The 27,909-nt window shown below is 39.7% G+C and overlaps 1 protein-coding gene across 3 annotated transcripts in view; it reads right to left on the reverse strand.

Moving 5' to 3' along the window:
• bchs (WD repeat and FYVE domain containing 3 bchs) overlaps positions 1–27,909 on the reverse strand; it is a 1,877,108-nt gene that overhangs the window by 1,409,338 nt on the left and 439,861 nt on the right. For all 3 annotated transcript variants that reach the window (XM_090389621.1, XM_090389619.1, XM_090389620.1), the window contains exon 21: positions 9,730–10,082. In XM_090389621.1, coding sequence (XP_090245747.1) covers positions 9,730–10,082 — 353 coding nt within the window. The remainder of the gene's footprint in view (positions 1–9,729; positions 10,083–27,909) is intronic.

Genomic DNA, 27,909 nt, shown 5'->3' on the forward strand with positions numbered 1-27,909 from the left:
GAATGATTTGATGCAGTTTTGGCTTTAAGAGGAAACTGAGAGTGTATTAAAGAAATAACTATACACAATGGCAAGAAACCTTTAAACAAAACAGAAGTACAAAAATTAGAGCCGATTTAAAAACTGATAAAAGCTTCTGGAGTTTAAAGATTTAAAAATCAAGGCAAAAAAAAAAAGAAACTATAATATGGTGAATCAAGGAGCAATGAAATAAATTAACCTGGAAAAACAACATTTCGTAGTTAATGTACACAATGTTATTTGTGACAAGCTTGTTTGTGAGTTAGATACAAGATGTGACGTTTACAATAATGTTATTGATGATTTTCAACTTTTTTTTAAATCATGCATGACAGAGGATAAACTTAAAATTTACATTGATAAAATAAAAAACAACTATAAGAATGACACTGATACAAGCAAAATAAACAAGTTTAAAGTTCTACCTTGAACCTATTTAGTAATTCATTTTCTAAAGCTCATTAAAGAAGAGAATAGGGATAATCCAATTACAATGTATAAGAGTGCGATAGATGAGCTTCGATCAATGTTTCCTCATGTTGAAATATTATTTAAGATATTTTTAAGCATTCCAATTACAAATACTAAATATGAATAAATGATGGTTGTAACATCGATTAAAGTAAATAAGTAAATAGTAAATTAAATAGCAAAGAATAATCATTAGCAAGCAGAGAATAATCATTTTCAGTTCTTAAGCAAGTTAAAAATTATTTATGCAAGAGATTAACTCAAGACCATCAGAGCAGGTTAGCTATTTTATTTATTTATTAAAAAAATAAGTTTATGCAGAACTTGGATGTGGAAAAGGTTATTGATAAATTTCGGTAAATAAAAGCAAGAAAAACAATTACTAAGTAAATTACCTGGTTTTTCAATTATTTCATTCAATTGTTGCTATTTAATTTACTATTTACTCATTTACTTTAATAGACGTTACAACCGTCATTCATTCATATTTAGCATTAGTAGAGACATGTGATGCACAAAAGCAAGCTTATATAGCATTAGCCAAAAAAAAAAAAAAAAAAACCTTCCCATTTCACCCACCCATTCACTACAAATATTTTGTCTAGTTCTACCTTGACCCTATTTAAGTTATTGACCTCCACTACAACAGATGGAAGTTTGTCCCACTGCTGGCTGAAGGCAAATTTCCGCACATCTATTCTACAATTGTCTTTTCTCAATTTGAATGTAAGCTGCAATTTGCAGAACTTAAGCCTTTCTTGATAACAGCAAAACTTTGTTCTACTCACAAATCTCATTGCCTTTCTCTGAACTCGTTCCAAAAGCTCTACATTTTTCCTAAAATGAGGCCTCCAGACCTGTATACAGTGCTCAAGGTGTGGCCTGATCACTGCCTTATACAAGGGGACAATCACCTCCTTATCCCTGCTAGCAAAATTCCTGTATAACATTGACAAGACACCATGAGCTACTCTTGAAGCCTACCTGCATTGCTCAGAAAACGTCATATCTGACTGCACAATTACCCCAGCTCCTTTTCATTCTCCACTACCCTGAGTGTAGTACCATCCAGTTTATACATTACCCTGGGGTTACTGCTACCCATATGCAGTACTTTACATTTGTAAAACTTCAGTTGCCACCTCTTAGCCCATCTACTAAACTTCTTCAGACCCTGTTGCACTAGCATGATATCATTAGTGTCATTAACAACCCTGCCAACCTTTGTATCATCTGCAAACTTAGACCCTGATATATCTTCATCAATATTATTGATAAATACAGAAAATAACAATGGGCCCCAACACCAAACCCTGAGGGACTGCATTAATAACATTAGTTCATGAAGAGCAGTGTCCATTGATTACCACTCTTTAACTTCTCACGCCCAACCATCTCTTTATCCATTGTAGCCGCTTGCCCTAAATGCAATACTGCTCCAAATTGTACAGTAGTCTTCCACGTGCCACAGTATAAAAAAACTTTCCGAAAATCCAAGTATATGGTATTATTTTTTGCATCCAGTTCCTCGGTGACCACATCATAGTTAACAATCAAATTAGTCAGACAAGACTTCCCTTAACAAACCCATGCTGTGTCTCAACTATAACTGCAGTCTTATCTAGATGATCCTGCATCGCTTCCTTAATCAGTGCCTCCATTAATTTCCCTGGAACTGAACTTTGTATTTATTTGTATTTATGCTATTATATATTACATTAAAAAGAGGTTAAATTTATTATTTGCAATATGCAATTTTCTGATATAATAACTAATAAAAAGATTTTGTTGTACATGTTTCATTTAACAACATAACTTTAAAACTGTATTAAATTAAAACAATAAAACATACCCCTATATAAGCTAAAATAGTTTGGAGACTCAAAAATACTTTGCTCCTGGGGCCTCAAACTGTCTTACTCCGTCACTGGTGGATCTGTACAATGCATTTTCATCAGAAATGTGGTATAACAAGTGCAGAATGGGAGAGGACATAATTGTGCAACAAGAACCAGCTGCCTTTCTCTTAAAAATTGCAGCCTATCCCAGGATATGCACTTCAGTAGTCTTTACCTCTCTCCCATTCAGGTACAAATTCCTGTGAACCACACACTATTTGTGAATAAAAATGATCAGCATCACCTTGATCCTGTACTTCTTTAAGCAAAATGTTTTGGGCCTTGGTGAGGTTTGGAAGTACACTGCATTCTCTGATGCATCGTCTCTGGATAGCACTGAAACACCCAACACTTATCTCCAGTGACAATACAGTGGAGGAAATTAGGATCATCTCGATAAGTCTGGATGAAGTCTTTGCATGATGACATTCTTCACTGCTTCTTCTCACCCATGAGGCTGTATGGCAGAAAATTTGCACAGACGTTCCTTTTCCCTAACACTTCAAGCAGAAAATTTGACGAATCATCTCTTTATTCATATCAAACTCATCAGCCATCATTCTGAGGGTCAAACAATGATCTCTTGTCACAATTTTCCAAACTTTTGCAACCCTGTCTTCATTTCAAGTGGTTGACAGATGGCCACTTCTTGGTTCATCACAAGCATCCTTATATCCATCTATGAACTGCTTATGCTAGTCAAACAAAATTCTTTGCTCTACTGAAAAATTGTGACATGGTACACTAACAATAATAGTGAAACTGGTTGTTATTTGCAACCTGTCAGCCTATGAACAACCTCAATACCACCATCTGTTGGAAGAAATCTGAACTCAATGTACCACTTCCATTTATTTTCAAACTCAGCAAACAACCACAACAGCATCAGTACAGGAACTTTACTGCCATACCTCATATGGATGCATCAGCTTTTTTATATATCAGTAAATATATATATATATATATATATATATATAAGGCCTGCATACCCAAGTGGTCAGGGGCAAGAGTGCAACAGCGCATACTCTTAGCGCAGACTGGGATTCAAGACCGTGACTGTTAAGTATAGTCTATAGGGTTGAATTTGAAAGTGTCTGCAATTCTGCCCAGACACGATAGGAGGGAGTATATGATGAGAGCCTTGTCGATCAATTCGGCCCTAGAAAGATTGTGCAAGGCTCAAGGGGTAGAATTTTTTTCAGCCTGGACTGTACTTGTTAACAGGAGGGATTGCTTCTACAGGGATGGGATACACTTAAATAGAAAGGGTGCAAGAATATCTGCTGATGCTATCGAGGCAGTGTTAGGCGGGTCGGAACACTGCTAGCTTGGGGGGATACAAAGACAAATAGATTTAACAGTAGCCACTGGCAGAGGTGAAAGAGATTCTTGCACTGCTTCTATTGGAATGAGCAGAAGCCTGAAAAACAAGATTCAGGATATTTCAGAGACTGCTGGGAGTCATTGCGGTACAAGTAAACACATGGGTTGTGTTAGGGTAGCTAAGAATAGAAATAGGTGCATGTATACTTGCGTGTACACCAATGCTAGGAGTTTAGTAAATAAATTTGATGAATTTGAGGTATTGCTCAAAACATCAAAGGCAGATATTGTTGGGATATCAGAGACTTGGTGTCACACAGATATAAGGAATGCAGAACTGGAATTTGGGGAGTACAACGTCTACAGAAAAGATAGACTGGATAGGAAGGGAGGAGGAGTTATGCTATTAGTTAAGAAATACATAAAATCCAAGGAAGTGAAGCCAGTGGACATCGCTGGCCAGTGCAGTGTTGAGTCAGTTTAGTGTGACATAAGCATTGGGAGATCAAAATTGAGAGTAGGAGTGTGCTATAGGCCTAATGACTCTGATGAGTATAATAAGAAACTGTACAGGGAAATAGAGTGGGCCAGTAAATCAGAGAGTCTTATAATGGGAGATTTTAATTTCCCAGATATTGACTGGAATTTGTGGGCTGGTCACTCACACACTAGCAAGGCTTTTGTGGATTTTTTGGATGATTGTTTTCTACATCAGCATGTTCGGGAGGCAACTAGAGGGAGGAATGCTCTTGATTTGATTATCAGCAGGGATTCTTCATGCATTAAGAATCTGCAGATAAATGAACCACTAGGTGGCAGTGATCATAGTGTGCTGATGTGGGATTTACTCAAAGAGGTAACTATCATTAGGGGTAAAGGGAAGGGTTATTGCTTTCTTAAAGGCGACTACTGAGACAATATTTAAATTCTATACAGTGGGACCAACTGATGATGTTATCAACAGTAAATGCAAAATGGGAAGCATTCAAAGAACTTATCTTGGAAGCTACTAGACTTTACATACCAACTAAGAAATATTGTTCAAGGTTTAGGCCTAAATGGATGTCAGATGAACTGATGAGGCATATGGCAGAGAAGAAACATGCATGGGATACATACAAATTAACACATGACACAGAAGCCTATGATAGATACAAGTTGATCTGTAACCAAGTTACAAAGGAGGTTAGGCAGGCGAAGGCAGATTACGAGAAATCTTTGGCAAGGGATGCAAAGAAAAACAGCAAAGATTCTTTAGTTATGTAAACTCTAGAAGGAAGGGGATGAATCAGATTGGTCCACTTGATATTGATGGGTCAACTGTTGATGATCCTGCTCAGGTAGCTAACAAACTAAATGAATATTTTGCATCGACATTCACACATGAGGAGTTATTTAGCGAGGGGAAAGCCAGAGGTGTATTCAACTCTAGCAGTAAGCTAGAGAATCTTGTAATAACTGAGAGTAAAGTGGAGGAGAAATTGTTGAAGATAAACACAAGAAAGGCACCTGGGGTGGATGGGATCTATCCAGTTATATTAAAGGAGGCAGCAAAGGAAGTAAGCAAACCCTTAGCCATAATTATGAGAGCTTCCTTGCACTCAGGGGAGGTACCCATAGACTGGAGATGTGCAAATGTGACCCCAATTCACAAAGGAGGATCAAAAGCTGACACAAGCAATTATAGATCTGTGAGTTTAACTTCTGTTCCAGGAAAATTAATGGAGGCACTAGTTAAAGAAGCACTGCAGGATCATTTAGACAAGACTTCAGTTATAGCTCGGACACAGCATGGTTTTGTTAAGGGGAAGTCTTGCCTGACCAATTTGATTGGATACTATGATGCAGTCACAAAGGAACTGGATGCAGGGAATAACTTTGATATTATATACTTGGATCTTAGAAAGGCTTTTGATACTGTTGCACATGGTAGACTGCTGCACAAATTGGAGCAGTGTAACATTGGAGGCAAATTGCTGCTGTGGGTAAAGGGGTAGCTGAGGGAGAGAAGACAGAGAGAGTGGTAATCAATGGACACTGCTCGTCGTGGACTAATGTTATTAGTGGAGTCCCTCAGGACTCAGTGTTGGGTGCATTATTGTTTTCTGTATTCATAAATGATATTGATGATGGTATATCAAGCTTAATGTCGAAGTTTGCAGACGATACAAAGGTAGGCAGGGTTGTCAAGGACACTACTGACACTATGCTGCTGCAACAGGATCTGGAAAGGTTGAGCAGATGGGCTGAGAGGTGGCAAATGAAGTTTAACATTGACAAATGTAAAGTACTACACATGGGAAACAGCAACCCCCAGAGCAACGTATCAACTCTGTTGTACTACATTGACAGTGGTAGAGAATGAAAGGGACCTGGGGGTGGTTGTGCAGGCAGATATGAAGTTCTCTGAGCAGTGCAGACAGGCTGCAAGAGTAGCTCATGGTGTATTGTCAATGATATATAGGAATTTTTCTAGCAGGGATAAGGAGGTGATTATTCCCTTGTATAAGGCAATGGTCAGGTCACACCTAGAGTACTGAATACAGGCCTGGAGGCCTCATTTCAAGAAGGATGTAGAGCTGCTGGAACGAGTACAGAGAAGGGCAACAAGATTAGTGAATGGAACAAAGGGGTGCTCTTACGAAGAAAGGCTTAAGATTTGCAAATTACAGTGTCTGGAGACTAGGCACCAGCAAGGTGATCTGATAGAGGTGTATAAAGCCTTGAATGGTTTGAGCATGCTCAATGCTGATGGGATTCTTCCTCTCGCTCAGAATAATCACCTGAGAGGGCATAAATTCAAATTGAGGAAAGACAGATGTAGGATAGACGTGCGGAAATTTGCCTTTAGCCTGCGGGTGGTTCGTTGGTGGAACAGACTTCCATCCCTTGTCGTGGAAGTTGATAGCCTAAATAAGTTTAAGGCTCAGCTGGACAGGTATTTTGAATGAACGGAGGGGTGAAGTGGAAGTGGTTTTTTTTTTTTCTTTTTTTTTTTGGCTGATGCTGCATAAGCTTGCTTTCTTGCATCAAATGCCTCTACTAATGCTAATGCTATCTGCTAACCCAGCATGGCAGATTATGGTCCATGACTCATTGAGGAGGCCTCCATCCTACAGAGGACTGAGGATGGCTGCAGATTTATTTATTTATATATAAGCTAAGTTATAATAATTAAGTGAGAGAAAAGGCTGACAGATGGAAATGTAAAGAGCACAAGGGGCCAAACTTTTAAAAAAAGGATAGAAAGAGAAGTATTTAGGGTGGATGAAAGGAGAAGGCAAAGCATGGTTTCTTAACCTATCAGTCGTGACCCAAAATTAGGTTGGTTGGCATATTGAGTGGGTCATGAAATATTTTTGCCTAATAACATACGTTACAAATGTACAAAAATCATTTTAAAAACGTTTTGAGCCACAGCGCGTCGAAAGGAGCAGCTTCTCGGTATTCAGAATTCGCTGAAACTTATCATAAACATTAGACGGATATAAACTGGCTCATGTTTATGTCGAGAACCAAGCCACAAATAACACTGCTCAGTCGACGCATTACCATACTGCGCAGAGAGCTGAAATTTGATGTGTGCATCATAATAACGGGATTACATTGATGTTCTTTTATACAAGTGTTAGCATTATTTTTGTATACATATAGATTCTTAAAATTTAACCTACCCATAATGCCAAAACATGAATACAAAGAAGTATTTTTAGAGCTAGGTTTCACCTGCATTGATGGTCGCAGAGTAGACTAACCACAGTGTGTACTATGTTGTGAAGTATTAAGTAATCAATCATTAAAACCAAATAAACTTAAAAAGACATTTTGAAATGTAACACAAATGTTTACTGGTAAAGACCGCCGTTTTTTTGAAAGAAAAGAAGAACAGATCAAAAGACAGTGTTTCGATGCTCCAAACAACATTATTGTATATTCTGCTCAACAAATTACATTGGCTTCCTATGATGTGGCAGATTACAAAGCAGAAGAAGTCTCATACCATTGAGGAAAATCTTATAAAACCAGCTGCTATTGATATGGTGTGTATTACTTGTGGAGATGGAATTGTGAAAAAAGTGCAACAGATTCCCCTGTCAAATGATACAATTCGGGCGGGCATCATAGACATGTCAAAAGATATTAAACAACTAATTGCAGTTATAAAAATTGGTCATATATTTAGTATTCAGATTGATGAATCGACTGATGTAAGCAATGGCGAAGGGGATGAATCAGATTGTTCCACTGGTTATTGATGGTTCAACTGTTGATGATCTTGCTCAGGTGGCTAATAAACTAAATGAGTATATTGTATCTACATTCACACGTGAGGAGTTATTGAAGGAGGGAAATACCAGAAGTTTATCAACATCTAACAGGGAGCTAATTGATTTTGTAATAACTGAGAGAGAGCAAAGTGGAGGAAAAATTGTTGAAGTTAAACATAAGAAAGGCATCTGAGACAGATGGAATCTATCCAGTTATATTGAAGGAGGCAGCGAGGGAAGTAAGTAAAATGGGGGGGGTATATAAAGAAGAATAGGGTACTGTTGAAGCAACGTTCCTAATATAATTTAGAAAATACAAGCCAATTCAAAATAAATTTATGTTTCACCCGCAGATGGCACCCATTTCCGAATTATTTGAAATCTTACTAATGTGGAAACGTGGACTACCAACAATACATGACCAAATGAACTGAAAATAATAATTAAGAAAATAAAATAGACTGACCATTATGCCCCATCTCAACAGAGGACCATGAGGCCAGTAATAGTTGGGGAATCGCTGCAATTCAAACGCTAAACAAATCCATGCAATGACGGAATGATACTAAAATCAAACCGCTGATGCAACAGATTTGTATAGCGGTGGTCCTTATGCAGTGAAAAATAATATGACATGAAGCCTAGTACTCGAAAGGCCAAACCATACCACTGACAAAACAACAGTTGAACTGAAAATATATAGAAACAAATTAGGCTTTAGATTACATTAGAAACATCGCTTTAACAGTACCCTCTTCTTCATTATCCCACCCTAGCCTGGACAACCTGAACACACACACACACACACACACACACACACACACACACACACACACACACACACACACACACACACACACAGGGTGTTTCAAAAATGATGGTCAATAATTTAAAGGTGAAAAGTACAAACTAAAATAAGCAAAAAAGTCCCAGTGAACATCAGGCTGCAAATGAACCATTATCGTGATAATGCACATTTTTTGTTAAGATCCGCTATTGATTATGGGAGCACTCTGGGAGGATAGTCTGTATTGCTGAGACCTTGTACACACTGAATATGGTAGGGGTATAGTAACTAGCTATGTAAAATTCACCACACACTACTATGACTCGGTACATGCCATTGCAGAGCAACCCTCCTTGCCGAAATTCCTGGATTTTGTTCTATTCTTTCTAACACCCTTTCCTCAATATCAGGTGTTATCCTTCTGGGCCTAACTGCTTGTACTCCATGTGCGAAACGCCCATGTTCTCTAATGCGTTGATGTAATCTGATGAACTTGTTCCTGTTGTGCTGCCTTCGGCAGGGAAATGTTTCTTGCAGCCTCGAGTGCACTGCCATTGGATTTACCATACATGAAGTGCATGTCCGCATACTCTTCGTTGTTGTAACCTCTTTCCATGTTGACTATATTTTGACAAGTACTGGTGTGCCTGCTACGTCTAAGAGCATTGAGAAAGGGGAAAAGGAGAGAATGAGCATAACCTAACCTAAACAAACAAGTCACAGGTGGATCCCAACTCTGAACAGTTCACCTTATCAGTGGTGGATCCCAAGTAGTAATGTGCAATATCTCGAAAACAATTCACTTAAGGACCCATGTTTACAAGGCTTTTTTTGCATATTGTAGTCTGTACAGTTAACCTTTAAATTATTGACCATCCCTTTTGAAACACCCTGTATATATATACCATTTTAAAGATATACTTTTTATGATTTATTGCTCTAAAACAATTTCATTCCTTACCTGTTCCTATACCCCCTATAACAGATGTGTCAGTTCCCATTGACACCATTCCTACTCCCACAACTGGAGGAGCTGATACACTTTGAGGAGCAATACTGGGAAGATATAAACAGCTAAATCCCTCTGAATTCATATCAAACTCTACAAAAGGTGGCATTATGGCAGTACCATGTAACCTACAATCTCTAGGAGTAGTCATGGATACTAATGTCTTTACACGAGTTAATGGAACAGGTCCGCCATCTCTCTGATTTGCTGGTCTACTCTCTCCTTTACTTGACATTTTAGAACTATCCTGTCCAATATCATCAAATGGGATACAACTAAGGGGTGATCCAAGTCTTAAAAATGCCCTGAAATGAAAATAAATTGTATCTATTTAAATATGTGGTATTACATAGAGGACACCAAGAATACATTGCAATAAAAAAAACATGTTTCATTTTATGCTTTCTGATACTATACTTTTAATATAATGATAACATTAAAAACACATTGGTTGGTTGGTTTTTTTTTTTTTAGGAGTATTAGCAACTAAGGCCGTATTGCTCCGGGGATATGCGGTGATCACTGCATGACCTTTCCGCATCCTCCTTATTTGGTGGTCATGGGCTTGAACCCCGGTCTAATCAAAAAGCATGTGCTACGCACTGCTGCTCCTGCCCACCTGGCTACGGAGGCACCTAAAAACACATTGTTAAGAAATAAAAATTACTTAAAGCAATATTTAACAAGATGTCTGAGTAGCTCCTAGTGCTAATCTTGTCACATGGGCTGAAAAGATACTTACAGCCAAACCACTCCTTCAATCTTACTTGGACGTAGGAAAGAGCTTTTCAATTTTTTTCATGAATAGCAGGAGCTCCAAATCATTGGAAAAAATAATCCTTCGAGAAACTTTAATTGTCAAAGTGCTAACCTAATATTTTAGATATACAGTTCAAAAACAAAAATTAAAATGCTGTTCCTGTATTCCAATTAAAATTAACTATTTACCACTACACATATATTTGCAGTTTCATATTTTATCTACTCCATCCAAATTATCTAATCCCTCTTGAAATCTACCTAATCTCTCTCTCTCTCTCTCTCTCTCTCTCTCTCTCTCTCTCTCTCTCTCTCTCTCTCTCTCTCTCGCCCAAAGATCAAGTGGCAAGTTGCATCTATAACTGATTATACCCTGACTGAAGTTAGGCACTTTTTTCAGAATGTCCAAATAAAATCAGATCCTTGTTTTTTCATTTACATCTGAAAATTTCTCCTCAAGTCTCCCCATCCCCCAGTTATCGTAAATGCATTTAACGATCAATTACAGTTAGCTGATGTAGCCGTTTTCTTCCCTTAAAGGCATAATTTTGTGCAAATATGGATGAAAGAACTTGTTCAACTCACCAGCCATCCTGGGGTAGACCACATTGATCCAAAATCTCTCTCTCTCTCTCTCTCTCTCTCTCTCTCTCTCTCTCTCTCTCTCTCTCTCCTGGGGTGAGCAGGATCTATCCAGTTATATTAAAGGTGGCAGCAAAGGAAGTAAGCAATCCCTTAGCCATAACTATGAGAGCTTCCTTGGACTCAGGGGAGTTCCCAATGGACTGGACGTGTGCAAATGTATCACCAATTCACAAAGGGGTTCAAAAGATGACATAGACCTGTTAGTTTAACTTGCGGTCCAGGAAAAATAATGGAGTCACTTGTTAAAAAGGCATAGCAGGATCATCTACACAAGACTGCAGTAATAGTTAAGACACAGCATGGGTTTGTTAAAGGGAGGTCTTGTCTGACCAATTTGAGTGGATACTATGATGTGGTCACAAAGGAAATGAATATCAAAAATAATTTTGATATCATATACTTGGATTTCAGGAAAGCTTTTTATAATGTTGCTGCTGTACAAATTGCAGTGGTATTAAGGCCAAGTTTCCACAATGGATAAAGGGATGTTTGAGTGTGAGATGACATTTTTTTTTTTTAATCGTATGATGTGATCAATACACAAAGGAATCAGTTTTTTCCTGCTTCCTTCGTGTACCATGGCCATGAGATCCAATCGGATAGTACGGCACCATTGTGATATCCAAGCCCTAGGCGGGAATCGAACCCACGATCTTTGGTTTGCCAGGCAAGCACTTTACCCACCCGGCTAGCCCAGTCAGCTGAGATGACAATGAGTGGAAATCAATGGACACTGCTCTTCGTGGACAAATGTTATTAATGAAGTTCCCCAGGGTCCGGTGCTGGGCCCACTGTTGTTTTGTTGGACATTAATCATGATATATATACCTTCATCAATATCATTAATGAAGGTATAGCAGGATTAATATCCAAGTTTGCAGATGATACAAAGGTTGGCAGGGTTGTTAAGGACAGTATGCTACTCCAACTGGATCTAGATAAGTTGGGCAAATGGGCTGAGAAGTGGCAACTGAAGTTTAACATTGACAAATGCAAAGTACTACAAATGGGTAGCAATAACCGAAGAGAAATGTACCAACTGTGTGGTACTACACTCAAGGAAATGTAGTACCACACAGTTGGAATGATTAGACGGGTTCGAGCACGTCACCACCAAATACGGAGGATGTGGAAAGGTCAGATAATGACCACCGTATATTCCAGGAGCAATATGGCCTTAGTTGCTAATGCTCCTAAAAACCAAATAACAACACCACAGTTGGAAAAAGACATGGGGGTAACTGTGCAGTCAAATATTAAGTTTGCTGAACAGTGCAGATGGGCTACAAGGGTCATGGAGTCTTGTCAATGATGTATAGGAATTTTGCTAGCAGGTACAGGGAGGTGATTATCCTGTTGTACAAGGCATTGGTCAGGCCACATAAAGTACTGTGTACAGGTCTGGAGGCCTCATTTCAGGAAGGATGTAGAGTTGCTAGAACGAGTACAAAGAAGGGCAACAAGACTGGTGAGGGGAACAAAGGGATGCTTTTACCAAAAAAGGCTTAAGTTCTACAAATTGCAGTGCCTGGAGAGTAGGCACCTTGTTGTTGTTGTTTTTTGGTGCAAGGGCAACTTTGGCCATAATGCACTAATCAATGTTATGAATGTTACACATGCATGGTGACTGTTATGACATCAGTCAAAATTTGCTGATATAATTTTATCAGTTTAATAAAATGGAAAAATTCCAGCAAATTAGCATCGTTGCCTATGATGTGGTAAAGTGTCAGGGGTTCTTTAAGATTTGGAAGAAAGCTAAATGAGACTTGGCTATGGTGTATAAAGTACACTCAACAAGAATATGTTTCATTGTAAAAGGAGAGTTGCACTGTATGCATTGCGGAGGATCATTACCTATGAGGAGATAAAGGTGGGTAAGATGACTGGCCAATTCGCACTCTGGTTAAGATTACTTCCTCCCTTCTGTTTACATGGAAGCTGGAGGTCCATTGTTGTTCAGGTTTTACTTAAAGGAGTTTATTATGCATTTCAGCTTGCCATTGAATTGTCCACTGTTCCCTACATATTCTTCTTATGGTACTTTTGTAGTCAAGATATGGAACATAATATTGTGATGATTCTCTGTTGGATGGATGCTTAGCAGCATAGTCCGCACATTCATTTCCTGGTATCCCAGCATGGCCTGGGATCCAGCAGAAAATGACCACTCGCTAGAGTTTTTTGATATGCATCAGTTTGGATTTCATGAATTTTATTAAAGGATGTGTTTGAGAAGAATTGTTTTGTAAAGCTATAATCGCACTCTGGGAGTCCGTATATATCATGCTTTTATGGAGGAACAGACGGATATTTTCTACTGCAAGTTTGATGGCATATAATTCAGCTATAGAGCTGCTGCATTCATTGGGAAGCGATACAGAGAAGGTTTTATGAGGGAAGACAGCTGCGGCACCAACTCTACTCTCAGATTTTGACCCATCGGTATATATTTTTGTAAAATGCAGATGATTTTGTGTGTGGGGAATGTGGAGTTGTTGTATGTTGACATTTGCAAGAGAGTGTTTTCCCCAGGTTAGGAAATAGCTGTCATAGGATGGTTTAATATAATGCCATGGGGGATCCGGACTGTTTGGATCTTGAAGAATTTTGTCAAAATCTATATTCCAAGTTTGTAATAATGCCTGAAATCTGAGAACAGTAGGCTGAACTGCTCTGGGTTTATTTCTATAGTACATTGTGAGCTGGGGGTCATTAATTATCGGTTTAATGGGATGGATAGGTGGACTTTAGTTGTATAGTTGAGTAGTAACATCTTTCTCCTGAGGCTTATGGGAAGTTCATGGCTTTCAATGTAGACTTTGAACTGGCAAAGTTCTATAAACGCCTATAGCAATCCTTAGGGCAGAATCTTGGATAGGGGAAAGCTGTGCTAGCACGCTCTCCCTAGCAGAATCATATACTGGTGCACCATAATCAAGGCGAGATCTGATTAGGGCTCTATACAAGTGAAGTAACGTGTATCGATCTGACCCCATGATGTTGAAGAAATAATTCTGAGTACGTTCATTTTTTTTGGGCAAAATGTGCGTAGATATTTAACGTATTCCACAAAGTTCAATTTCTATCAAAAATCAGACCAAGAAGTCGAATGCTGTTCAAACTGAGATAGGCTGATTTGTTAAGTGTAGCTCCGGATCTGCATCTTTCTTTTGTTACAAAAGTGAATTACTTTAGATTTTGAGCGAGAGAGTCGATACCCATTCTGTACCATCCACGTCTGAATGTTATTAATTGAAATTTGGAGCTGCCGCTGAATGAAGGCCATGTTTTGCGAATTGCAAGAAATATTGAGATCATCAGAATAGAGGTATGAATTCACAGTGTTGGGAATAATTTTGGTCATGTGATTTATTGTTTCAAATAAGGTGGCACTGAGCACAGAGCCTTGTGGGACCCCTTCTTCTTGTATATATGTTTGGGAGAGGACTTGTCAGTATTGAACTTGAAATGACCTGTGCTGAAGGAAGCACTGATCTGTATGGAATATGGTAAGTGGCCTCTCAAGTCAAGGGAATGCAGATCTCTCAAGATACTAAAACGCCATGGTGTCAAAGGCTTTCTCTACATCAAGGCATACCATGACTAGATGCCCATTACGGATGTATGCATTCCTGATGTTTGTTTCGGCTTTGACCATGAGTTCCAGAGCTGATCTATTCTTTCTGAGACCAAATTCATTGTCAGAAATTCCATGTGAGTTGACGGTGAATTATTTTTTTCCAGGGTTTTACTTAAGCAACTGGTGAGAGAAATGGGTCTATAGTTTTGAGGAATAGAGTGATCTTTCCCTGGTTTGTGAATTGCTATTATATAGGAGTGATGCCAGGAACTGGGGAACGAATGTTCAAGGAAGATGCGATTGAAAAAGGTCAGCAGTAAAGAGACAGATTTTTTATCCAAGTGTTGGAGCATTATGTAATATATTCCGTCAGGGCCTGCAGCACTGTTTTTTTAGGTAGATATGGCTTCTTGAATTTCAAGCATTGTAAGTGGTTTATTATAGGGTAAAGAACATGTACTCGTAAGCCTGAAGTGCAGTGTGTACTTTTCAGCTAATACTTTGATCTTCTGGAATGATGGTTCGTATGTGTTGAGGCAGATAACTGTGAAAAAACAGTCCCTAAGGCATTCGCTATATCTATGGGAGAAGAAAGCTCTTGCCCATTCCAATTAAGAAGTGGGGGAGAATAATGGGGGAAATTTACCATTTAGCTGTTTTATTTTTCTCCATATTATTCTTGTATCAATATTTTTATTAATCGAGCTTGCAAACCAAATCCAAGATTCTTTTTAAGCTTTTTTCGTAATGTGATGGGCCTTGGCTCCGAGTTTCTTGTAGTTTATAAGATTGGATATTTTCGAAACATATTCCATGCTCGGTTTTTTCTTTTTTTGCACCCTTGCACTCTTCGTTCCACCAATAATTTATGGTTCTATGGGGGTTGATTGTGATTGTGGAATCGCAGTACATGCAGCAGCCAGTATTTGTCTCGTAATGTGATCAGTAATGTGTCGATAGGACAGGTTTCAATGATCCGTTCATCAAAGAACACTCGGGAGGTGAATTCTGCCCAATCTGCTTTGGAAAATTTCCATTTTATGTAGTTTTCTGAAATTATGGAATGTCCTGTTTCAATCTTGCATATTAATGGGAAGTGATCACTGTTTAGTGGGTTGTCGAATTCCATCCACTCAATGCTAGAAAAGAGGGACAGGGAGCAGATGGAGAGATCTATTGCAGAGGTTGTACCGTTAGAGAGATGGATGTAAGTTGGCGAGCCAGTATTTAGTATAGTGTTAGGTTTTGTCTGTCAGTTAGTTGTTCATTGAGTTGTCCTCGTCTATTGCATTGGGAGAACCCCATAATGGATGGTGTCCGTTGAAGTCCCCCCAATAAACAGATAGTGGTTGGTTATTATTATTATTTTATTTGGTTTTTAGGAGCATTAGCAACTAAAGCCATATTGCTCCAGGAATATGCGGTGATCATTCCCTGACCTTTCCGCATCCTCCGTATTTGGTGGTGACTGGCTCGAACCGGGGTTTAATCAAGAAGCGTGTGTTATGCACTGCTGCTCCTTCCCACCTGGCTACGGAGGCACCACGCGAGCATTACAGAAGCAGGAAACATACATTTTGGTAATGGTTTATAAGTAATGTTATTGGTCTAAAGGTAAAACAACCAACAAAAGAAATCCAAAAAATAGGATCTAGTAATATTATAATTTAGGACATTAAATGTCTTGTTTGCTAAATTGTAACAAAATGTTTTCAGTAATATGCCATTAGTAGATTTCCCATAAGTTAAGGACATTTACATTATATTCACTGTTGTAAAGTGTATGATACACTTTAATAACTTATTCATTTAGCAACTTAAACACTGGCATGTTGTTTTCGTAATACAGGTGTAGAGCAGTTAGGCAATAGTTCAATGAATACCCAAATTACAATAAATGTATATCTTAATACCTTTTTCTTCTGTTCCTGTTGTCTAATTATTTCTTCTCTTACTTTCTTATATACCTGCATACATCTGATTTGCTCAGAAATATTTATATCTTTACAATCAAGTCTCTCATTGGTCGGGTATCCCGATAGTGGTTGGTAACTGCAGAATAAGATCTTCAAGTTCATGAATAGTATAGGGGTGATTTGGCAACAGATAAATAGAGACAAGTGTCAAATTAATACCGATCACTATATGTGTTGCAACAGCTTCTATGAAGGTTTGTAATGGAATGTGTCTGTAAGGTACTCTTGAATCTAGGAGTATGGCTACCCCTCCATGAAAATTATTTGTACCAGCTCTGTCTTTCCTAAAAAGGTTATAATTTCTAATTGAGAGAGACACTTGTGATGTTAAATTTGTCTCTTGTAAGCAGATGCATATAGGATGATAATGATCTATTAGCTCATGGATATCATCAATGTTATTGCGAAATCCTCTACAGTTCCATTGTATGATATGTATTATTTGCTTTTGTTACATGACGATTGTTCTGATTCTTTTTTATTCCCAGTCTGTTTGTAGCGATTAAGCTTCACTTTCTCTCTTCTTGGAAAGGTTGGGCATCCAGTGTCCATGTCATCCTCTGCGTGAAGATCTAGGCTAGGTTCTTCTGGGTCGCCATTATTATCGGTATCCATATTTACTGCTATGGGATTATTTGTCTTCTTAGTGGGAGATGAATCGATTTTCGGTTTTTTAGTATCTGATGATCTCTGTGGCGCAGTTGTTGGAACTGTGACAGGAGTGTTGGTGGTTCTGTCCGCTACCTTTTGCTCCTAAGGAGACTGTTTCATTGACGATGACAGTATAGATCGGGCCCAATCTGCAATGGATATGGTTGGGGGAACGGAAACTTCAGTTTGTGTTGCCGAAGACTGATATTTTTTCACTGCTGTTGCATATGTGTTCTTGGGTACATTGAGCATAATTTGTTTCTTTGCCTCCTGATATGTAACTTTTCGTTCTACCCTATGCTTTTGGATTTGTTTCCCTGTTTTCCATTTGTCTTCTTAGTGGGAGCTGAATCGATTTTCGTTTTTTTAGTATCTGATGATCTCTGTGGCGCAGTTGGTGGAACTGTGACAGGATTGTTGTTGGCTCTGTCTGCTACCTTTTGCTCCTTAGGAGACTATTTCATTGACGATGACAGTATAGATCGGGCCCAATCTGCAATGGATATGGTTGGGGGAACGGAAACTTCAGTTTGTGTTGCCGAAGATTGATATTTTTTCACTGCTGTTGCATATGTGTTCTTGAGTACATTGAGCATAATTTGTTTCTTTGCCTCCTGATATGCAACTTTTCATTCTATCCTATGCTTTTGGATTTGTTTCCCTGTTTTCCAGAGATCACATGATTTTGAATAGGCTGGATGTGCACCTTTGCAATTAGGACAGTGTGAGGTCGTAGCATCACAGTCTGTTTGTGAGTGTTCTTTGGAACCACAGTTTGGACAGACTGAATCTCCTGTACAAGCCATTTGTGAGTGGCCAAATTTTTGGCACTTGTAGCATCTTATACGATTTGGAATGAAAGGCCGTACTCAGCAATTGAGATACCCGGCTTTGACACTAGATGGAACTACTGGTGTTCCAAATGTTAGAATGATATTGTGGGTGGGAATTCAATCTCCATCTCTCCTGATTGTGATGCGTTTGGCTTGTATAACTTTTTGATGTTTAAGTTCCTGGACCAGTTCAGCTTCTGTCACATTCATCAGATCCCATTCTGCAATTACTCCCATGGAGGTATTTAAGGTTGCATGTGGGGTGACCTGTACGGGTAGCCCTCCAAATGTTGTTAATTTCAGCAAAGTCTCAGAATGTGTGCAACTTGCAGTTTCCACCAATAGGTCACCAGATATGAGTTCTCACCATTTTGGGTGAGCCCGCTACATTTTCTAGACATTTCTGTATAAGAAATGGTGATAGAGTGCTAATAGATTTGTCAGAAAGAGAGTGCAAAATAAGGAATGATGGGCATTATTGTTGATCTGTGTCCTTCCGCAATCTTTTTGTCTTTGTTCCGTCTGCAATTTCATGATCAGCATCGCTGACTGTACTAGATGAGCGCCTAGGCTGCTCAAGAACAGGGTAGTCATCATAGTCCATTGTTAGCTACTTTTTGCCCTGGGGGGTTAACTTTCCCTCCCAGATTTCCGGCCCTGCCATGGGGAGGCAGGAGCAGTGCCGCAAGGAGGCCAAGCATTTAGAAGGGTTAGTGTTAGTAAAGAATGTAATATATATATATATATATTATAACAAAAAAAGAAAGGTGAGTTTCCTCTCTCTGTTCTTACTTGAGACTTTCGAAGTGAAGAACTGATTTATAAATGAACTGCTGATAGAAAACGATACAACTTAAATAGAACTTTTATCTCTGAGCATCTCGCTATTTAATTTGCACTAGAAACCTTGACCTCGAATTTGCTTGGCACCCGAGGCCGTATACCCCTCAATCAGGTCACCTGCGAGGTGACCTGATTGAGGGGTATATGGCCTTGAATGGGTTAAGCAAGCTGAATGCTGTTGTTGTTGTTTGGTTTTTAGGAGCATTAGCAACTAAGGCCATGATGGCCTTAGACCACCGGGGATGTGCGGTGGTCATTCTCTAACCTTTCAGCATCCTCCGTATTTGGTGGTCATGGGCTCGAACCCTGGTCTAATCAAGAAGCGTGTGCTACGCACTGCTGCTCCTGCCCACCTGGCTACAGAGGCACCTATGATGATGGAATTCTTCCTCTTGTTCAGTTTAAGAACCTGAGGGGGAAACAGTTTCAAACTGAGGAAAGACAGATGTAGAACAGATGTGTGGAAATTTGCCTTTAGCCAGCTGGTAGATGGTGGAACAGACTTCCATCTTTTGTTGTGGGAGTTTTTTTTTTTTTATTATTTTTGGCTAATGCTGCATAAACATGCTTTCTTGTATCATACACCTCTACTAATGCTAATGCCAAGAGCAGTATCCATTGCCTGCCATCTCACACTCAACTACTCTTTCATCCATTGTAGCAACTTGCCCTTAATGCCATACTGCTCCAATTTGTACAGCAGTCTTCCATGTGCAGCAGCATCAAAAGCTTTATTGAAATCTAAGTAGACGATATCAAAATTATTTTTTGCATCCAGTTCCTTTGTGACCGCATCATAGTATCCAATCAAATTGCTCAGACAAGACTTCCCCTTAACACACCCAAGCTGTCTGAATTATTGAGGCAGTCTTGTCTAGATTGATCCTGCAATGCTTCTTTAACCTCATTTCAGGAAGGATGTAGAGTTGCTAGAATAAGTTGTTGTTGTTATTGTTATTTGGTTTTTAGGAGCATTAGCAACTAAGGCTATATTGCTCCAGGATATGTGATGGTCATTTCCTGACCTTTCCGCGTCCTCCGTATTTGGTGGTGACGGGCTCAAACCCCGGTCTAATCAAGAAGCGTGTGCTACGCACTTTCAGCTCATTCCCACCTGGCTACGGAGGCACCACTCTAGAATAAGTACAAAGAAGAGCAACAAGATTGGTGAGGGGAACAAACATGTGCTCTTCCAAGAAAAGCTTAAGTTCTGCAAATTGAAGTGCCTGGAGAGTAGGCAACTGAAGTGTATAAGGCCTTGAATGGGTTGAGCAAGCAGAATGCTGATGGGATTCTTCTTCTTGGTCAGATTAAGAACCTGAGAGGGCATAGATTCAAACTGGGGAAAGACAGTTGTAGAATAGATGTGTGGAAATTTGCCTTTAGCCAGCAGGTGGTCGATTGGTGGAGCAGACTTCAATCTTTTGTTGTGGAAGTTGATAGCCTAAATAAATTTGAGCTGGACAGGCATTTGGAACGAATGGAGGGGTGAAATGGGAGGGGTTTTGTTTTTTTTTTTTTCGCTGATGCTGCCTAAGCTTGCTCTTTCTTGCATCGTATGCCTCTACTAATGCTAGGCAAAAAAGTCACAAATTAGGATTAAATTTAAAAGTATCTGCAATCCCACCGAGACACGACAGGAGGAAGTACACATGACAGCATTGGCAATCAATTCGGCCCTGGTGTGAGAGAGAGAGAGAGAGAGTGTGTGTATTTGTGGGGTAGAATTTTCCTCAACTTTATCTGTGCTTGTTACCAGAAGAAACTATTTCTATAAGAATGGGATACACTTAAATAGAATGGAGGCAAGAATAGGTGCTGATGCTATTGAGGCACTGCTAGGTAGCTGCAAAACTGATAGCTTGGTGAGATAAACACACAAAGAGATTAACTACAGCTGTAGGCAGAGATGAAGTCGAGTTCTGCTTGGTTCCTACTGGAACAGGCAGCAGGCAGCAGCCAGCATAGTAAGGTATCAAGAATTTCAAGCCATGTTGGGAGTTCTCATGGAACTAGCAAATACATGGACTATGTTAGGGTAACCAAGAGTAAGAACAAGTGCAGGTATACTCACATATACATTAATGCCAGTAAATATATTTGATGAATTTAAATTACCAGTTACTACTTACACAAAATGTATGCAAAATTTTATTTGGAAAGCACAATGTGTACATAGTGCATAAAGTTGACTGTCAAATGGAGTTCCAAATCCACACTTGAATACTCTCTGTGTCACAGTATATAGTGTAAGATTTAGTGGTGATATCTGTTGTTCCTCCGGCCTTTTAGCCACAGTCCCCCCCCCACCAGTTGGCACGGGGCAAACACTGGACAATTCCTAAAATTGCCAGGGAGGGGACCAGGGGAACCTCTAGAAAGTAAAAAGGAAGCAGGGCACAGATGAAGATAAAGAAGATGAATGACAGGAAGACTTTCTACCTGAAAATAGCAATTTAAAGGGGCAGAGGGGCACTCCCTGCAGAAGGAGCCCATCCTCCATGGGGAGAAGAACTGTGAAGAGCACGAAAAGATTTGTTATGGTACATTCGACCAGGTAAAATGTGAAATCGGAGGTAGTGAAGGGAGCCAGGGATTGTCGGGGATTGAAGTTGTAGGGCCAGGATCCTTATGTGGGGTGAGGGGTTGCACTATGGTCATGCAGTGATTCTCTGTTAGTAACCTCCATGGGCAGGCCAGCTGAAGCCTGTCAGAAAATCCCACATAATGCCTCAGAAGAGGGGAGATGACATCAGGAAGGCAGGGAAGATTTCCTGGTAGGTTGTCGCCACTGGAGTCCAATTTGGGGAGACCTGTTAAAAAAACACACAATCTACATGCGCTCGGCCCACAATTCATACCTGTCATACACTAACAAATTTACACAATTACACTTAGCATTAGTAGAAGCATTTGATGCAAGAAAGCAAGCTTATGCAGCATCAGCCAAAAAAAAAATAAATAAATAAATAATAATAACCACTTCCACTTCACCCCTCTGTTCGTTCGAAATACCTGTCCAGCTGAGCCTTAAACTTATTTAGGCTATCAACTTCCACGACAAGGGATGGAAGTCTGTTCCACCAACCAACCACCCGCTAGCTAATGGCAAATTTCCTCACGTCTACCCTACATCCGTCCTTCCTCAATTTGAATTTATGCCCTCTCAGGTGATTATTCTGAGAAAGAGGAGGAATCCCATCAGCATTAAGCATGCTCAAACCATTCAAGGCTTTATAAACCTCTATCAGATCACCTCGCTGGTGCCTAGTCTCCAGACACTGTAATTTGCAAAAATTAAGCCTTTCTTCGTAAGAGCACCACTTTATTCCATTCACTAATCTTGTTGCCCTCCTCTGTACTCGTTCCAGCATCTCTACATCCTTCTTGAAATGAGGCCTCCAAACCTGTATACAGTATTCTAGGTGTGGCCTGACCATTGCCTTATACAAGGGAATAATCACCTCCTTATCCCTGCTAGAAACATTCCTATATATCATCGACAATACACCATGAGCTACTCTTGCAGCCCGTCTGCACTGTCAGAAAACTTCATATCTGCCTGCACAACCACCCCCAGGTCCCTTTCATTCTCTACTACTGTCAGTGTAGTACCACAGAGTTGATACGTTGCTCTGGGGGTTGCTGTTTCCCATATGTAGTACTTTACATTTGTCAATGTTAAACTTCATTTGCCACCTCTCAGCCCATCTGCTCAACCTTTCCAGATCCTGTTGCAGTAGCATAGTGTCAGTAGTGTCCTTGACAACCCTGCCAACCTTTGTATCGTCTGCAAACTTGGACATTAAGCTTGATATACCATCATCAATATCATTTATAAATACAGAAAACAATAATGGACCCAATACTGAACCCTGAGGGATCCCACTAATAACATTAGTCCACGATGAGCAGTGTCCATTGACTACCACTCTCTGTCTTCTCCCCCTCAACCACCCCTTTATCCATAGCAGCAATTTGCCTCCAATGCCACACTGCTCCAATTTGTGCAGCAGTCTTCCATGTGCAACAGTATCAAAAGCCTCTCTAAGATCCAAGTATATAATATCAAAGTTATTCCCTGCATCCAGTTCTTTTGTGACTGCATCATAGTATCCAATCAAATTGGTCAGGCAAGACCTCCCCTTAACAAAACATGCTGTGTCTGAGCTATGACTGAAGTCTTGTCTAGATGATCCTGCAATGCTTCTTTAACCAGTGCCTCCATTAATTTTCCGGAAACAGAAGTTAAACTAACAGGTCTATAATTACTTGTGTCGCCCTTTGATCCTCCTTTGTGAATTGGGGTCACATCTGCACATCTCCAGTCCATGGGTACTTTCCCTGAGTCCAAGGAAGCTCTCATAATTATGGCTAAGGGTTTGCTTTGCTGCCTCCTTTAATATAACTGGATAGATCCCATCCAACCCAGGTGCCTTTCTTGTATTTATTTTCAACAATTTCTCCTCCACTTTACTCTCAGTTATAACAAGATTCTCTAGCTTACTGCCAGAGTTGAATACACCTCTGGCATTCCCCTCGCTGAATAACTCCCCATGTGTGAATGTCGATGCAAAATATTCATTTAGTTTGTTAGCTACCTGAGCAGGATCATCAACAGTTGACCCATCAATATCAAGTGGACCAATCTGATTCATCCCCTTCCTTCTAGAGTTTACATAAGTAAAGAACTCTTTGCTGTTTTTCTTTGCATCCATTGCCAAAGATTTCTCATAATCTGCCTTCGCCTGCCTAACCTCCTTTGTAACTTGGTTACAGATCAACTTGTATCTGTAATAGGCTTGTGTGTCACGTGTTAATTTGTATGTATCCCACGCATTTTTCTTCTCTGCCATATGTCTCATTAGTTCATCTGACATCCACTTCGGCCTAAACCTTGAACAATATTTCTTAGTTGGTATGTAAAGCCTAGTAGCTTCCAAGATAAGTTCTTTGAATGCTTCCCATTTTGAATTTGCTGTTGGTAACATCATCAGTTGGTCCCACTGTATAGAATTTAAATACTGTCTCAGTCCATTGTAGTTGCCTTTACGAAAGCAATAACCCTTCCCTTTACCCCTAATGGTAGTTACCTCTTTGAGTAAATTCCACTTCAGAACACTGTGATCACTGCCACCTAGTGGTTCATTTATCTGCAGATTCTTAATGCATGAAGAATCACTACTGATAATCAAATCAAGAGTATTACTCCCTCTAGTTGCCTCCCGAACATGCTGATGTAGAAAACAATCATCCAATAAATCCACAAAAGCCTTGCTAGTGTGTGAGTGACCAGCCCCCAAATTCCAGTCAATATCTGGGAAATTAAAATTTCCCCCATTATAAGACTCTCTGATTTACTGGCCCACTCTATTTCCCTGTACAGTTTCTTTTTATACTCATCAGAATCATTAGGCCTATAGCACACTCCTACTCTCAATTTTGATTTACCTATGCTTATGTCACACCAAACTGACTCGACACCGTACTGTCCAGCAATGTCGACTGGCTTCACTTCCTTGGATTTTATGTATTTCTTAACTAATACAAAGGGTACTAGGAAAGTTTTGCAATATGACGCAACAATTAATCACAGGAAGCTGCTTGTTGCTGCATGTAGAGACATGTTCATACGTGCATAGTAGCTGCCGCGCCAAGTCGATGGGCTCAGTTATTCATTAGTAGTTAGAGTGTAAAGTGCTTGCGATGGCATCGTGGTCACGAAATGAGATAAGGACAGTTTTGCGGTATAATTTCGTGCGTGGTTTAACCATAGACCAGTGCTTAGAAGAAATGACTCTTGCACTAGATGATGATTGTCCACATCGTACAACGATATTCAGGTGGTATAGAGAATTCCAAAGGGGAAATTTCACTCTGGAGGATTCTGAGAGGCTGGGAAGGCCACGAACGTCAGTTACGGAGGAAAACGTTACTGCTGTGAGGAAAATGCTTGACGAAAACAGGCGAGTGACCTACCAACAGATAGAGGATACTTTGGGCCTAAATGCACCAGCAATTCGTTCGATTCTGCAAGATCATTTGCACGTGAAGAAACTTTGTTCTCTCTGGGTGCCGCATCAGCTGACTGAAGAGCAGATGACACGACGTGTGACTTGGTGTCGGGAGATGTTAAAATAGTTTGATAGGGACAATCTCGGTATGTGAACAACATCGTGACAGGTGACGAGACTTGGCTGTACTATTACGATCTGCCGACCAAGGCTCAAAACAAAGTTTGGGTCTTTGATGATGATGACACACCCGTAATTGTCAGAAAATCCCGATCTGTAAATAAGAAATTGATAGCTGTATTTTTCAAATCTAGTGCAATTGTGGAACGTGTCGTTTTGGACACGCAGAAGACAGTCACAGCTAAGTGGTATACTGAACAATGCCTGCCTAAAGTCACTGGATCTATGAAGAACCTGCGGCCAAAGTCAAGAATGGACACCTGGTACCTCCATCACGATAATGCTCCAGTTCACCGCGCCAAAGCCTGCACCGAATATTTGACCACGACAGGACTGAAACTTCTCGAGCACCCTCCCTACAGCCCAGACCTTGCTCCCTGCGACTTTGCACTGTTCCCGCATGTGAAAATGAAGCTAAAAGGGAGGCGGTTTTCCAGTGATGAGGACCTTCTACGGGCTTGGGACAACGAGTGTGCTTTACTCCCTAGTGAAACTTGGCAGAACTGGTTTAAAGATTGGTTTCGGAGGATGGAGAGCTGTATTGAATGTAGAGGAAATTACTTTGAAAAAATTAAATAAACAAAGCTGTATTGCAAAACTTTCCTAGTACCCTTTGTAGCATAACCCCTCCTCCCTTCCTATCCTGTCTATCCTTTCTGTAGACGTTGTACTCCCCAAATTCCAGTTCTGCATTCCTTATATCTGTGTGACACCACGTCTCTGAAATCCCCACAATATCTGCCTTTGATGTTTTGAGCAAGACCTCAAATTCATCAAATTTATTTACTAAACTCCTAGCATTGGTGTACACGCAAGTATACATGCACCTGTTCTTTTTTTTAGCTACACTAACACAACCCATGTGTTTATTTGTACCCCAATGATTCCCAGCAGTCTCTGAAATATCCTGCATCTTATTTTCCAGGCTGCGGCTCATTCCAATAGAAGCAGTGCAAGAATCACTTTCACCTCTGCCAGTGGCTACTGTTAATCTATTAGTCCTTGTATCCCCCCCCCCAATCTAGCAGTTTTCCGACCCACCTAACACTGCCTCGATAGCATCAGCAAACATTCTTGCACCCTTTCTATTTAAGTGTATCCCATCTCTGTAGAAGCAGTCTCTCCTGTTAACAAGTACAGACCGGGCTGAAAAAAATTCTACCCCTTGAGCTTTGCACAATCTCTCCAGGGCCGAATTAATCGACAGGGCTCTCATCATATACTCCCTCCTATCGTGTCTGGGCAGAATTGCAGACACTTTCAAATTCAATCCTAATTCACGGTTTTTCTCAACAGTGACCTGTACTTGTTAAGTAATTCCGCTGGTCTCCTACACTTAATATCATTAGTGCCAACGTGTACAACTATATCACTTTTGATATCTGCAAGATGATATCCGCTCTACAACGTCATCAACCTTTGCCCCTGGCAGACATACCCTGATCCTGTTCCACCTATCCTTTTTACAAAGCATGTTTCTCGTTTCCCTGATAATAGAGCCACCAACAACTACTAGTTCCTTTGGGACTAGTATATATATATATATATATATATATATATACTTTATATATATATATATCAGTGGTGTTGCGTGCCTATTTAGTTTGGGTGTGCTTTTATAGGGGGGGATGAAGTTTTATGCAACCTGTGCTACAAAATTTCACGTGTTAATTTGAACGTATGATTGCATTTTTATTGTCATGTGAAAGTTTTAAGAGTGCATAGCATAGAAGTGCTTTTCTTAATTGGTTCAATCCAATTAATTGTAGTATAATTCTGAATACTTTAATTTACTAACTAATATAATTTTAACTATACAATCCATAATTATGGACAACATAAAGTTCCCCGTCAAATAAACAATTGCTATGCGTCACACGCACCGTTTATGTGAGAAGCACAGAGGGTTTACGCTTTGTGGTGAGAAGATTAGAATATCATTGGCAAATACTAGTGAGGCACCAAATTGTGTGCCTCACACTGGGTGAATTAGCACATCATCAAAAAATGAAGGTCTTTTCTTCAGTTTCACCAGCAGTGTCTTTTCAATGGCGAGTAAACTTAGTCTGCATAATTCCTGCATTTATGTTCCTCTATCACGTGTATGTATTCTCTTCATAGCCAAAAAAGAACGCTTGACTTCAGCAGTAGAACTCTGAATCATCATAAGTTCTACTAATTTATAAATTTCCTTGAATACAACCTGAAGCTGATTTGTTTGCATGAATTTTAATAAGTGATGCACTGGTTTCCTCGCAAATTCATCAAAAGAAAATAGTACTTTTTGTTCATTTTTCAAGCGAAAGTAGTCAAAAACTGATCCGTATAAATCCTTTAATTTTTCTAGAATACTAAGGAAAAGTTTTCACATACTGATCATATCTTTCGCTACAAAGGAGTTGAAAAAATTCAAGTTTCAAGAGTGAAGAGTAACTTTCTTCCATCTCCAAGCACATGCGGCCGGATTAAAAGCGATAAAAACTTGTAGCTTTCGGAAGCATTGGCTTCCTTCCTCAGCAGTAACAAAACTTCCTAATATAACAGGCTCACGGTACTTATACACTGGTTCAGTCGGCGCATGGTCTGAACTGGAAGCGGAAACAGCTCGGGAGCATGTCAAGCAAAACCGTTCATCCATACTTAGGACA

The sequence above is a fragment of the Mastigoproctus giganteus genome, chromosome 2, assembly GCF_048544385.1.
Source record: "Mastigoproctus giganteus isolate SK-2022 chromosome 2, ASM4854438v1, whole genome shotgun sequence".
Classification (NCBI taxonomy): Eukaryota; Metazoa; Arthropoda; class Arachnida; order Uropygi; family Thelyphonidae; genus Mastigoproctus; species Mastigoproctus giganteus.